At 37.8% G+C, this 14,835-nt stretch overlaps 1 protein-coding gene across 2 annotated transcripts in view; it reads left to right on the plus strand.

The window, feature by feature from the left end:
* The window catches only part of ADAMTS6 (ADAM metallopeptidase with thrombospondin type 1 motif 6), a 177,107-nt gene that overhangs the window by 40,507 nt on the left and 121,765 nt on the right, over window positions 1–14,835 (plus strand). For both annotated transcript variants that reach the window (XM_042449962.1, XM_042449963.1), the window contains exons 6-7: window positions 895–978; window positions 1,549–1,694. In XM_042449962.1, coding sequence (XP_042305896.1) covers window positions 895–978; window positions 1,549–1,694 — 230 coding nt within the window. The remainder of the gene's footprint in view (window positions 1–894; window positions 979–1,548; window positions 1,695–14,835) is intronic.

The raw sequence follows: 14,835 nt of genomic DNA on the forward strand, positions 1-14,835 counted from the left end.
CTTTTATTACTCCTGGAAATTGGTCCAATCATTATACTAACTAAGGGGTCAATGTCTATTGTCAATAATATGCTGGTTAGTTCAGGAGACCCAGAACATGTAGATGCACATTGCAAAGGCCCTTTGAAAGGCTGCTTATAGTCCTAACTGTCTTAAGCATCTAGTTTAGTGAAATGGCATAGCAAGGTAGTAGTTTTAGAGGAAAGTGGGCATACTTGCATCCCACTGTAATGCCATAGTGCTTTTATTCGTTCTGCCATAGTTGGTCAGAATGGGTTGTGGCTGTAATTTGCACTATGTCCTTTTAAAGAATATAAAAACCACTTTTAGTATAATTTATTTATAGAGTTATCATCTGCTTTTCAGCATAAAAACCTGCACAAAGCAGATGTAGCTGAGGCCTACTTCTCACTGAGATGATGAACTCATGTTTGGGCTGTATCAGTTGAGACAGCATGTGATTGCCGATAGACTTCTCTTCTACATGTACTCATTACACACAATAATAGTATCATTTTTATGAAAAGGAAAACGTAAGGATTAGAGTGTGAATATTAGGAATGGATCTGTTAATGCCTGGGGACAGGGAACATAATGCTGTTCCTTTCTGTGCATATTCAACAAGATAGATGTGGCCAGCAATGACTGATAGGGTTGTTGGTAGAATCAGCTTCCCATAGAAGTAGTTATGGGGCAGTTGTGGTTAGTGGGATTAGGACAAATAGCCCTCTGTCTCAATCTCTGCCCATCAGATTTAACAGGATTGATTGTTAATAATCTGCTTGACTTTGTAAACTATGAGAGAGGAAAAAACTGAATTCTGTTCAATGTATGTGTCAAAAGTTCAATGATTTTTGTCTGACTTTGTGTCTTTTCTTATTTTCTGGAGGTCAGGTTGCCAAACTTTATCGTGATTCCAGCCTAGGAAACGTTGTGAATATTATAGTGACTCGTTTAATTGTCCTCACGGAAGATCAGGTAAGAATGAATTGTGACATCTCTCTCTCTTCTCTAAAATATAAATTACACAATCTAATTAATGTAATAAAATAACATAATTACTTTTGAGAAAAGGTGCATAATAATAAAACCTCATCTGCACACACTTGTAATCTTAAAATCAGAAGCGCTTAGAAAGTGGTTGTTTTAATTTTTTTCCAACATTTACACTTGTATCTACTGAAAATTATATAACTGGCAGATTTGAGTACTAGATATGTTGCAGCTTGTTTTCTGTTTCTGTATATTGAAACTATAAAAGCTGCTTTAAATATCACTTTCCCCTACATTTAAATCTGTGTATGTGGAAATAGCAACATTTGAAACTAATCTATAATTCTTAGATTTGACAAACCATTATTGAAGCTTAAAGTGTGTGTGCACAGAATAAACTATACGTCAGATTTAACATAAATGAGATCTGGCAAGAAGAAATTATTCCTAGAAATCACTGCTTCTAATTATAGATCAGATTTAGACTTCAGAAGTCTTAACCGCTGACCCTAGTAATTTGTTTGGAACATTTCTGGTATGCATGTTGTATTGCAGCCAAACTTGGAGATAAATCACCATGCAGACAAGTCCCTTGATAGCTTCTGTAAGTGGCAGAAATCCATTCTCTCTCACCAAAGTGATGGAAACACCATTCCAGAAAATGGAATTGCCCACCATGATAATGCGGTCCTTATTACTAGGTATGGCTTGTTGAAATTCATTTCTTCTCTTTTCTGTTTCTCATTTATTTGTATTTGCAGAAAAGCTAGCATTGAAGTATTTGTAGCATGTGCTCATATGCAGGGTAAAACTGTTGCTTATATTTCATTCTGTAATAAAACATTCAGTAGTAGATTTGAATACTAAAACTTTCCAATCAGAATTGGAAAAAGTGTAGTGTACAAGAAGCAAATGTATGTGATTGTCTATAGGTTAAATGCTTTTAGAAATTAGCAAACCAAAGAGTCAAGTATTATTGAACAGACTGGTGTACAACTATCATGTTTCACCGACAGTTCTGAATAATACTGGTATTATTTTCCTATGTACTCATGAAATGGATATACTTCCCAAATGTCATCATAACTTATACATTTTCTTTGCATCTGCTTGACTGGTGCAGGAACAGGCGTCAATCTGTAGTAGCACCGCATAGGCTTCTACAGATAAAGTGGCACTATGTTATCTTGCTATTTGATTTAAAACTGAGCTTCTCTGTATAGTTACTTGTAGCAACATCCCTTCGAATTCCGTAGAATGTTCATTGAGTAACAGAGATAAGATTGTTGTAGTTGATGCAATAACAAAGTACAGCCAAATGGTTTTTGCTGTTTATATTCTGTGTGTCCTTTATGAAATTCAAAGTACAGAATTGAAGTAAGGTTACTCTATTAGAACACTTTAAGATAATTTTCAGTTTAATATTTTTCCTCTCCAAACAGTTGTCAGAGTGTATCAGTCAGAGTTGTGGCTTGTCTTTCATGATGGATAAACAGTAATTTCTGACACCACTCTTTAAAAAAAGAAAAGAAAAAAGGATGGCTTAACAAACAGTTAATGTTTTCGTACTGTTCAGAATGTTAGAGTGTTTCTAAATTCCAATTAATTGAGTAGAATCTGTATTTTGATCTTAGTTGCTATGGTTCATTTGTCACTTAGTGGGCAACTTTTTGGTGTCAAGCCTCTCTATACTTAGCTGAGCAAGTCCTGAGACAACAGATGTGCAATCCTTCCACTGGGGCTTGGTAGAATCTCCCAGAGCTTGTGGTCTGCTGGCTCTTGAAGGGACCCAAGCTCATCTCCATATCATGATGAGGAGGAAAACTTCATGGAGAGAAGAATAACACAATTAAAGTATTAACTTTGTGTACAGCAGCAGTGATCATTAGCAAAGAAGCTGAAATTAAAGTAAGCAGCAATTCTTCTATAGAGATATATGATGTGTCTGCACTTGGAATATTATTTGTAGTTGTTCTTGACTCATATAGATCACATTGTTAATCGAGTGCTGAAAAGGACATCTTGGGCCCAAAAGAGATGGGCCAAAAGGAGAGGCTTCCAGCCACTTCAGAAGTGTGGTGTTCAGAGAACACACAACCCCTAAGCAGCCAGAAGCCGCTCTGAGGTTGTCAAAGGCAGTCCAAAGCTGCTGGGAAAAGGAGCAGAGAAAAAATGCTCCTCCTGGCAGCCGGCTTTGAGACCCCAGTGGCGGCTCGCTTTGAGAGAGGGCCCTGTGGTCAGTGCGGTTCCAGGCTGTGGGACTCCTTGGGTGATCAAGCTGATGAGCAGTTTTCCTTTTAGGAAAATATTGGAGTTGTTTTTTTTTTAAAAAATACAAATAAGGGCATGATAGCAATCCATATAATTATGTAGTATATTGAGAATTATAAGGTATTCCCCCCTCATCTCCTGTGACAGTTGCAATTAGGGTACTAAGTGAAATTGTTTTTGGAGTCAGGATTAACGGGATCAACAGCTTCTTCTCACAATGTGAAATTAGCAAGAATTGGTGATGGCTAGGTGGTTTGAAAAGGAAGTAGACAAATTTGTGGTATGAATTTCTGTAAACAACGATTATTCCAATGGATAGATAGATTTTTTTAGTTCGGATATTTTGTTAAACAGAATAGCCTTCATCAGGGAGAAGTGGTGCAGGAGAGATTTTGTTTGAATGTCTGGTTTATGGATTTTTATAAGTATACTATATTGTTGCCAATGTGGAGGTAGGGTACTGCATTAAGCAGGAAACTAGACTGTATGGACCTTTAGTCTGATCTAGCAGGATGTTTATTTTATTTAAAAAATAAAAACAAGCTTCATTTATATACCGCTTCATACTTCCTAAGCAGTGTCTAAGCTGTTTACAACTGTAAGCTAATTTGTCCCCCTACAATCTGAGTACTCATTTTAGTGACCTCGGAAGGATGCAAGCCTTAGTCGAGCTTGAGCCCTTTTGCTGGTCTTGAACTCGCAACCTTATGGTTTTGAGTGAGTGGCTACAGTACAGGCATTTAACCACTGCGCCACCAGGGCTCCTAAAGATAACTAAGGTCCAAAATACAGTGCAGAAATAATCCAGTTGGAGACTGCTTTAACTGCCTTCGCTTAATGCTAGGAAATCCTGGGAACTGCAGTTTTGTGAGACATGTAGCCTTCTCTGTCAGAGAGCTCTGGGGCCACAATAAACTATAAATCCCAAGATTCCCTGGCACTGAGCTGGGGCATTTAAAGCGGTCTCAAACTGGATTATTTCTGTAGTGCGGTTTGCACCTAACTTTACTACATTTAAATCTCACCTTTTAACTAAACAGCATAAGGAGTCATACATTGTCACTGTAACTGCTTTATAAATTGCTTTCTGAAGCAATGACTGGGTTAGGATCTCTCAATGAAGTTTGTTTATTCAAATCCAGACCTCCCTGTATTACCTCCCTGTGTTATGATTTTGTGTTTGTGATGGGAAAATGAATTTATTCTCTTTGGGAAAGACGACTGAATGGATTGCTGATTATTTGTGATGGCTGAGCTCCTTTTAGCTTGATTTGGAACTGGGTCAGCAGTTACAAGCATCAGTGGCAAACACTCAAATTTTTTGTTTCCCCCAAGTTCTAAATTGACTCATATATCATATTACTTTGGAATTATATCTTTTTGTATGTGTCAGAGACTTGGGTTTCAGTGAGGAAGTAGCTGTGCAGTTCCTGAACTCGTCTCATCAAGTCCTAGGAAGCATCACAGGCCAAATAGCCTGTAGCTTATACAAAGCCTTTTAATGTATTTACTTTTAACTTTCTCGTTATTCTTTGTATATTTTTACCTGCTTAGGTCTGACCTTTCCAAAGGTAAAAGCTTTCCTTCCCAAAACTTTAGCATTAAATGCAAACATCTGTTTTTCTTTTAACATTGATCCTTGGCAGAGAAAAACATGTTGCGTCTTCATAAGATAAAAAGATGAAGAAGATAGAAGCAATGAGACAGAAAACCAAATTCATTAAAAAGCTTTTGTATAAGCTATAACTGTTTAGGCTGTGGACTATGTCAGCTCTTCATATAAGCTCAGCAGTTGTTTAGCTCTTTTTCTACAAGATCTTAATATATTTCCAGAATATTTCATTCATAACACACCAGAATATTTTCAGTTTGGATGTCCAGTAGCATAGCTGGATTTCAGTCCCTCCCTTCTACCTCAGCCCTCCATGCCTCTCCAGAATCAGCTCTGGGGAGGTTTCAAAAGCTTTTGATGCAGGCTTGGAGGGTACATAGGGGGCTGCGGGACAGAGGATGGATCGTCTTTTGGCTCTGTGGGCAAAATCAATTCTGTCAATGACATTACACGATTGAATGCTACTTGGTGTTTGGCAGTGTTACTGTTCCTTAACATTGAGTCTATGCTGATTATTCTGAGCATTTGCTGATAAAGAGGGAAGAAGTGGCTAATTAATGTCTTTGAGCATGTGCCTTTGTGTGTTGGTGGCGAGTTGTAAAAAATGAAGAATAAATAAATGTAATTATTATGAATTAAAATGCCAGGGCAGTCTTTTTTTTTTTCCCCAACACAATGCCTGTTGGCAGAATTAAGATACACATGTTCCTCCATGGATGCTTAATCACTTCCTATGTTCAACTGGTAGCTGCACAGACAAGAGGAAAAATCCTTACCTTGGGGCTGGAGGACTTCACAGCAGGTAGTTGTGGGTTCTCTTGAAAACCTTACCTGAGTGGGAACATGGAAGTGTCACATTGTATAAGTCAGGACCCACAAAATTGGCAAGGTTTGCTCAACATATTTTGAATAAACTATTAAAAACCATAAAATGAAATGGAAACACTTTTCATGACTAAAGAGACACGCACCAAGAGTCCCAAGCACCAGTTATTGTTATGTCACCAACCTCTCATAAAATGTTTCCTGGGGGGGGATCACTTCTGTCTCTGTTCTTGGTACTTAGAATTTCAATCAGGTCCCCCAAACTGTTAACATGAAATTTCACTGAAGTACTGCAGCCAGTGAAAAATACTGTTCTCAGAATTAACAGGTAAGATGTCAGAAATAGACGAGGTGGTCATGGAGGCTATGGATCTAAGCCTGCAGCAAGATTATAAAATTCAGATTGTCCAAGATTTTTTGAATCAATAATATCTAAATTTGAAAATTTGGATTACAAAAATAGGAGCTCTAACTTTCAATTTCAAAGGATAGTGAAGGGTGATGAGGGGCTGATGTTATAACTGAAATTTATCCCAAGGTCAAAAATAAAAGTGTAAATATTAAATAAGCACTCAGGATGTTTAGTCCTAGATCATAATATGGTGATCAGATATAGAAATATGTTTCTTCAGATAAACAAGAAAAATACAAGTGTATTATGCCTTGAACATCCTTCCTAACACTAAAATTTAAAGGAATATAATTCTAGTATTTCAGGACATCTCTGCTGAGGCTTTAAAGAGAAGAAAAGAACTGCATCTTGTTACCAGCAAGCTCAGAGGGGATTCCCTTTCAGTTTGTTAATTTGTTAATACAACACTTGTGTGACAGCAAACATGATATACACAGAAATGGATCTTAGTGAAGGTCTGGATATACCACTTCTGAAAATATCGGAATCAGCTTTCTTCTCTTAAAAAACACTACAGATAATAAGCTCTCTACCTAGGTGTCAAGGAAGTAGACTGGTAAAAAAGAAATAACTTCAGATTTAGTTGCCATTTTTAGAGATGTGGCTGTGATCAATGATACTTCTTCAAGCAGTGCATCATTTAATGTCACCTGGAACTGTCACTCTACAGGACAAAGTAGCATGGCAGCTGTGTAGCTCAGTGAAAATTTACACAAGAATGTATTTGTATAGTAGTATGTTTATCTAACACTGTGATTGGTATTGGAATGGTTCCTGAGAAGCTTTGCATTCTTCTGTCATGCTCCCTTAATGCTATTTGTGGAGCTGAATGAAGGCCAATAATGTGTGCTACCCACACCATACTGAAGGGGTTTTTGTTGTTGTTGTTGTTGTTGTTGCTGCTGCATGCTTGATTTTATTTATGGCTTGGGAACTGCAGTTAGTCTAGATTTATACAATAAGGGGGTAGTGGTGATGGTTATGGAAGGATCATTAGTGACATATTGGTTATATTTTTTGTAACAACAGCTTTTGTGTGAGAGCCAGCATGCTGTAGTGGTTAGAGCATTAGACTAGGACTCTGGGGATCAAGGACTCAAATTCCCGCTCAGCCATGGAAACCCACAGGGTGACCCTGGGTAAATCACACTGTCTCAGTTTTAGAGGAAGGGAAAGGAAAACCCACTCTGAACAAATCTTGCCAAGGAAACTCCATGGAAGGTTTACTTTAGGGTCACCATAGGCCAGAAACAACTAGAAGGCACAGAACAAGCTATTGTGCAAATGTTCTAAGTAAAGAAATGTGATAGGTTAAAATTCATGTGGTTCTGCATTAGTGGATGTGAGATGAGACTGGGAGAAATGCAAAATCAATTAAATCTTAAAACGCAATCCTGAACCAGTTCTTGTTCAAATTGATTTGAGCCATTCCCCTGAAGGGGGGAAAATCTTTTGATGTGGCTATCTCAGACAAGATGATAGGAAAAATTATTTCTCTGTCAGGAAAGGGCTCTGCATGTTTCATCTTGAAAATGTTACGTGCTGACCCAGTCTTCATCCCCAATATGAATTACATGTTTCATAGGAGCCAAAATACAGTGTTGCCTGAGTTTTGCACTAAACAGGTGCAGTTATGGGAAAAATGTGGCACTAGCATGATGTATACTGGAACAATTGAATATACATTAACTGGATCCATTAAAGCAGAAGAAATGGCAGCAACAAAGATGGCAGAGATCTTATTTGCTCCTGAAAACAAATGTTTACAATCTGTAAGCCAATTGCTTCCAACAAGCTAGGTACTCATTTTACCTACCTACGAAAGGATGGAAGGCTGAGTCAATCTTGGAGCCTTGGGATCGAATTCACAATGTTGTGGCTGCTGTACCAGCATTTAACCACTGTACCACCATGGCTTCTGGTAAAAATAACAATACAGATACAGTATTGAAAATCTTAGATCAAATTGCTGAAAAACAAGTGGTCAAATACAATTAACCTGCTAAAAGGAAAAGTGGATTTAATTGCACATAACCTGGAACAAACAAACAGAAATAGCTAATGAAACACCTCTATCTTAGTGTGCTGTTCCATTAAAACACAGAAAGACTTATAATTCCTGGAGAACTTACATAGATCAATTAAGTTGAAAATAAGTGTCTCAGTACTCAAACTGAAAAAAGGGATCTTATCCCTGTGGTACTTCAATTGCCAGCTGAATACAGAAAGAAATGCAATACTTCAATTGCCAGCTGAATACAGAAAGATGTTTTCAGTGCTTATCATCTATCTAGTCACTGTCAGATACAGACAACCAGGATGGCTAAAATTTAATGGACCATTTAAGATAAGAAAACACAAAGGATGCCATTATGGAAGCAACGGAAGCCAAAGAGCCACTACATTATCATGACCACATAATCTCAGCCCACACATGCTCAAAAACCATAAAACCTTTCAGATTTTGCATGGAAGCCCTTTGGAAGTGCATACAGATGCAGATTCCTAGCTGAACTCCTACTAGTATACAAAGGTAAAAGCATTCCACTTTCATTCTTAAACGCAAAATAAATAATAAAAATTTATTTATTTATATTCCGCCTTTTCCCAGAGGAATCAAGGGGGATTACAACCGAAACAATAATAAAAAAAATTAACAATATTACAACACAGAATAAAAATACAAAATTAAGCAACCTTTATGAGAGAAAAGTTTGAATTTCTCAGAAGAGGCTTGGCAGCAATGTGAATCCAATTACTAATGCAGAAGACGCAACAAACCACAGAATCTGCATGGACCAAAAATAACAGAAAGAGAAGCAAGAAAAATTAAGTCAGTATTAGGCAAATGATCTGAAGGTCTCCTGAGAATTGTGTTTTCTCCCCCTCTCTTCCCTCCCTCTCAAACATTAATATTATTATCCCCATCCTCATTCTACTTCCTTCCCCATTCCCCATCCTTTTTTGTTTCTTTTTGTTTCTCTTCTTTCTTTCCTTCCTCTTCTGCCTTATTTTCTTTTTTTAAAACAAAATTATATATGATGTGGCAATTGATACTGTTTTGCAGCCAGTGAAGGGGCATAATATACAGAGCCCCATTTCAAGATTAGAACTCCCTATAGCACCTCCTGAACAAGCTCTTTTTTGTTAACAAATAGTGGTTGTTCTGAAGACATGATATTGGGAAGTAGTATTCTATGTCATCCTTCCCCCTCACAACCATTTCCTTTTCACCACCTCACCCCACCCAAGTCACCCAATGAAGGATGAAGGTCCAAGTAAAAAACCTGCTTTGGCACTGTGCAATGCTGTTATTGATGGTTGTGTTACAGTTCCAGGCCACTAACAAAGTACAATATTGAAAATATACACATCTTTTAAGACAGCCAGTGCTGTGTAGTGGTTTGAGTTTCAGACTATGACTCTGGAGACCAGTATTCAAATCCCCACTAGACCATGGAAGACCCTTGAGCAAGTCAGACTCTTTCAACTTCAGAGGAATACATCGGTGGCAATCCCCCTCTGAACAAACCTGAAGGCTCACACCAACAACAAACTCTCAGAATAATAGCATGAGTTATGAAACAAAAAAGAACAAAAAATCTGTTTCTCTCCCCTTTTCTTCTTATGGTGATCTCCACAACTAGGCCTATAACTGGTATAAGTAAATTACATTCTAAATTACATTCTAAATTACAACATATGGGAAAATATCAAGTATACTACTCAACAGAGCAAAGTCAAAACTTCTTTGTCTAAATATGTCAAAAGAACCAAAAACAGAACTCCTCTCCTTCTTTTGTGAAAGTTGTGAAATATTAAATGATAAGGAACTGATTATTATTATTATTATTATTATTATTATTATTGTATTGCTGCAAGATGGGTAACAGAACTGGAAAATCTGAAGTATCTTTCATTTGAAGCTTGGTATAAAAGAATTTGAGAAATATACGGTCCTTTTAAACAAGGAGATCTTTTAAAGTGTCTAAGGGTCGGTACAGATAAGAAGAAAGGGATGGCCAGAGGCAACTGCACAGCTGCGGAAACAATCCGGCCCAAAAATGGAGCTCATTTTTGCGCCGTCATAAGGGTTGCGATGCAGCCCTATGACAGCTCTTCCACCTAGAGCCATTTGGGCGCTCAGGTGCCCTTACGTCACAAGACTGCACCCCCGTGTGGATGGGGCCACAGCTTTATGACGTAACGACGCTGATACTAGGGCTCAGCGAATGTGGACGCTGAGCCACACTGAGCCCTGATATTGGCGGCGGCTCGCCACTTTTGGGCTGTCTGTCTCGGCTCTAACTTAGTTTGGGAACAGCAGTAGGAAAGAGACCCAGGGTACTGTCATCCTAGAAGAAATAAAGTAGTTTAAAGAGATGTGTGCATCACATAAAATTTGGTGGCAAAGGTGGGATAATAAGGCCCAGGGTGCTGTCACTGAAAAAAAAAACAATTAAGGTGGTCGTTACAGATGGCCCATTGGGACATGTTCCAAACAGCCACACAGGACCTTATCTCGTGTAAAAATAAAGCAACTTACCTCTATCGGGATACAGTCACTTACAGAATGCAATCGGGAATGCTTTCATGAAAAATACCACCAATGCTATGAGGCAACTGCATCTCAACTGCATCCAGGCTCCCAGCCATGTTCAGCTGGCCGATTTGCAAAGATGGAAAGCTCCTGTTTTGAAAAGCAGCCAGCTGAGCGCAGCTAGGAGCCTGGATGCAGCCGGGATGCAGTCGCTCAGTCACATTTTTCATGCGATAATTCCCAATTGCACCCTGCAAGGTCATTGGTTTCACAGTGGAGGGCTCCAGATCTTCCCAGAAGATCTGAGCAAAAAGTGAGTTCCTTTAAAAAAAATCTCAAGGGGGGTATATGCCTGGTTCAGTGCTGAACTGGCTGGATGTCTTCTGGGTCCTGCTTCATTCAGCATGTTGCGGGAACGGGGAGGATGTTTTATTTGGCCCGTGCAGACAGCACCTAGATATATGCAGGTAGGTTATATGTATATATTACTGCCTGGAGACCATACATGTGTATATGTATTATTTTTAAAAATATCTTTAACCAGTTGCTTGCTTTAGGAAATATTCTTAGGAGCATCAAGCAAAAATCTAGTGATACTACCTACTTATATTTCATCTTAAATGAAATTCCAGGCATTTGACAGTTGAGAGCATACATTTCACATATAGGATAAATGTGTTTTCAGATTTCGGATTGCAGCATAGCCTTGAAGCAAGCCATTTATAGTATGAAATTTAAAAAGATTTACCATACAGTGCAAGTGTTTTACATATTCCAATCAGAAGGAAAAGCATCTTGGATATATTTCTTGGCTCTGTTTGGAAAAGTCTTCAGAAATAAATTCAGGAAACTACAGTTCTGAAGTTTCTAGCAATAACTGAGTAAGATTCAAGGAAAACGTCACTGCTTTCTTTTTTGGTATCACTAACAAAGAACTAGATAACGATCTTAAAATATTAAAATAAAATCTTTTTCGAAGTTTGAACTCAGTATCATTTAAATTTGTAATTTTTGTTTTAATGATGGTCCACAAAATTAGAGTACCGTATTTCCTTCTCTGGATATGAACAGAGGACTATTCTAGAAAGTAGAAGCCCTCTTCCTTGGGGCTAAGAAGCAGAAAATTGAAGTTTTCCTTATATGAAAGAGGAAACAGCTGTCTCTTCAGACTTGTCTACTTGACCTTATCATTCTTATTATATTCTCATGTCTGCCTTTAACTTTAATTTTAATTTCCTTCTCCACTCCCCTGCTTTTCCTGGTTAAGGCTAGATGAGCTATCTGCAGGTGCTTTGGAGTGTAACAACACTCCTCCATTGTAACAAAAGCTTGTTGAGCTATCCTGATTTTTTAAATTTTCCTCCCTGGTCATGGTCACCATTAAAAAAAAAAACCATTGAAAAATTGAAATGCAGATGGTCAGAAACTAGTAAAAAGAAGGAAAAGGGAAAAGGTGTTTGGTATAGGAAGGTGATCTGCATTTGTTACATTGACAAATTTCTGTTCCAGGATTATAGTAATCAGAACTTAAATTTTGTTTTGTATCATTCTGGCAAAATGTTATGTATGGTACCCAAATGTTCTGATAATTTTTTTGTCTGAATTGGTAGGGAAAATAGATTTTGCCCTATATATACCCATCTGAGCACTAAGATCTGCTGGAGATGCCCTCCATTGTGTCCCACAGTGAAGCAATGCACTTTGGGAGGACATGGGAGAAGGAGAAGTATAATTCCCTCCCTTTGGACATCCTGCTGCCACAAATGTTGGTTTTCTTCTTGCATCAAGTTAAAGTATGGGGCTATCCAGATCGTCCTAAAAGGCCGGCCTGGGGGCAGAGTCAGGGTGCAATGTCTTGATGATGCTCGCCCGACTCTGCCCCTTAGTGCGCCCTGATGCTGCGCACCACTCTAGACGGTGCGTGGAATCATGACGCACCTCCAGTGCTGTGTCCAAATGATGCAGTGCCGAAAGGAAGCCATACAGCTGTGCCACCACGGCTATGGCGCCCTTTGGACGGTGCAAAAAAGAGCTGCTGAACCCAAAGAGTTGAAAACAATTCAGATCTAGATATATAAAAGATAAGACCAACAGGTAGAAGAACAATGAACAATTAAGTCCATAAATATTATTGTAAAAGCCTAAGTGAATAAGCCACTGAATACTACCACAGGCTGTGACTGTGGAGCAAGGCTGAAATATCATTGTATAGTAGAAATAAGTTACAGTGGTGCCTCGGGTTACGAAATTAATTCATTCCGCGGCACCGTTCGTAACCCGAAAAGCCTTCGTAAGCCGAATTGCCATAGGCGCTAATGGGGAAAAGCCGCGATTCCGTGCGAAAAAGCCGAAAAAAGCACCAAAAGTTTTTTCGTAACCCGAAAAAACATTCGTAACCCGAAACAATAATTCCCTATGGGATTTTTTCGTATCCCGAAAATTTCGTAACCTGGGTATTTCGTATCCCGAGGTACCACTGTACTAGTATACTATTAAGTTAGCTAGCATAGAAAGGCACATCTCATCTCATATTTGGTATGCTAATGTCATATAGCTGAACAAGTAAGACTGCAAGCTGAAAACCCACTTAGAAAGCTCTTGGGAAATGTCATTACCTACATTTTTTATAAAATAGACTTCACATGTGTGTTTCAAAACTGTATACCATTTTAAGAGAAAATGTCTGCTGATTGTTAATTGGTATGAATACTGCTTCAGAAATAATTGTCAAAATGTGTTTCACGTTGCATAAGATATAGAGATGCTGCTTAAACTCATGTCAAAACATGATTAAACAAAAGAAAATGTAAGAAATGGATGCTCTTAAAGTGTTCCACCACTCAGGAAGATGCTTTTTCTGTGGGCCTTGTGCCAGAAGAGCAGTTCAGGGATAAGAATGCTTGCAGGCAGCAATTGCTGCTTTATATATAAATATGATCTTTTTTGTTTGTTTAACTCTAAAGATTTAATGTTGCTATTTCTCAGTCCCAGTAAATGTTAATAAAAGCTTACATGTGTTTACACATAATGTATACAAAATTAAAGTAAAAGTAGGATCTGAACTGGCACTTAGATCATATTAGAAAACAAGCTGAATAGGGTTTTGTGAGAACTCCATGGATACAAATTGTATAATTATAATTCTATAAATGATAGTTGTTGTTTTTAAAAGGGAAATCAACTATAATTCTATAAAAATAAGATAATAGTAAATATAAATATAAAGTAATATATTTACTGGAATTATTTGTCTGCATCATTATTTTTGGAATATATAAGAAACATTTATGAAGTTACAGATGCAATTTATCAATCAGATTAATACCATAGATAGGTTGATACAGACTTAGGACCTTATCATACTAGATAAATCCTGCTCAGAAATGAGATTTTAGAAGTAGAAAAAACCCACAAATGCGGGAGGTTTTTCACATGCTTTTCTTCAAAATAGAAATAATGCAAAAATAAAGTGAATGTAAAGGGGACAAAAATGAAACTTTTTTTACTTTTGGAACTTCCCAAAAAGAAAAAGGTGTTGTTTTTGTCCCCTGTACATTTGCTTTATTTTCACATTATTTCTGTTTTGCAGAGTCGTCATGTGCAGTTTATTTTTCTACTTTAAATCTACTTTAAATCCTTTTTCTGAATGAGATTCCTCTACTGTGGTAAGGTCCCTAGTTTGCTAAGTCCATAGTTGTTTATTTGGGTATTTAGAGTATTTATACCCTGCTCTTCAGCTAAAAGGGTTCCAGGTGATGGTTTTCTTCTTCTATCAATCTTTTATAAATTGACTGGCTTTTAATGGTGTGCTGTTTTGTTGACTTTTTAATATTCTGATTTTTATTAATTTTAAATAGTTTTAACTCTATAGACCAGTGATTCTTAAACTTTTATTTACCCGGGTCCACATTTAAATACAGTAAATTTTGTTGCCATGCACCCCGAAGACTTAACTCAGGGTTTAAAACCCAATACAATGATGATGATGATGATGATGATGATGATGATACCTGAACACAGAAATATTAACAATTACACCATCAGTTAAACCTTCCCTCAGAGGCACCAGAAGTGGAGGGAAGACTTTTCTTCTGCTTCTTCCTATCAGTTTGTGGTTGGAGCATACCCAGAATGGCCATGCGCAGCTCCAGCCAGCCAGCCCTCACCTTGGCTACTGTCACA

This window comes from Sceloporus undulatus, chromosome 2, assembly GCF_019175285.1.
Source record: "Sceloporus undulatus isolate JIND9_A2432 ecotype Alabama chromosome 2, SceUnd_v1.1, whole genome shotgun sequence".
NCBI lineage: Eukaryota > Metazoa > Chordata > Lepidosauria > Squamata > Phrynosomatidae > Sceloporus > Sceloporus undulatus.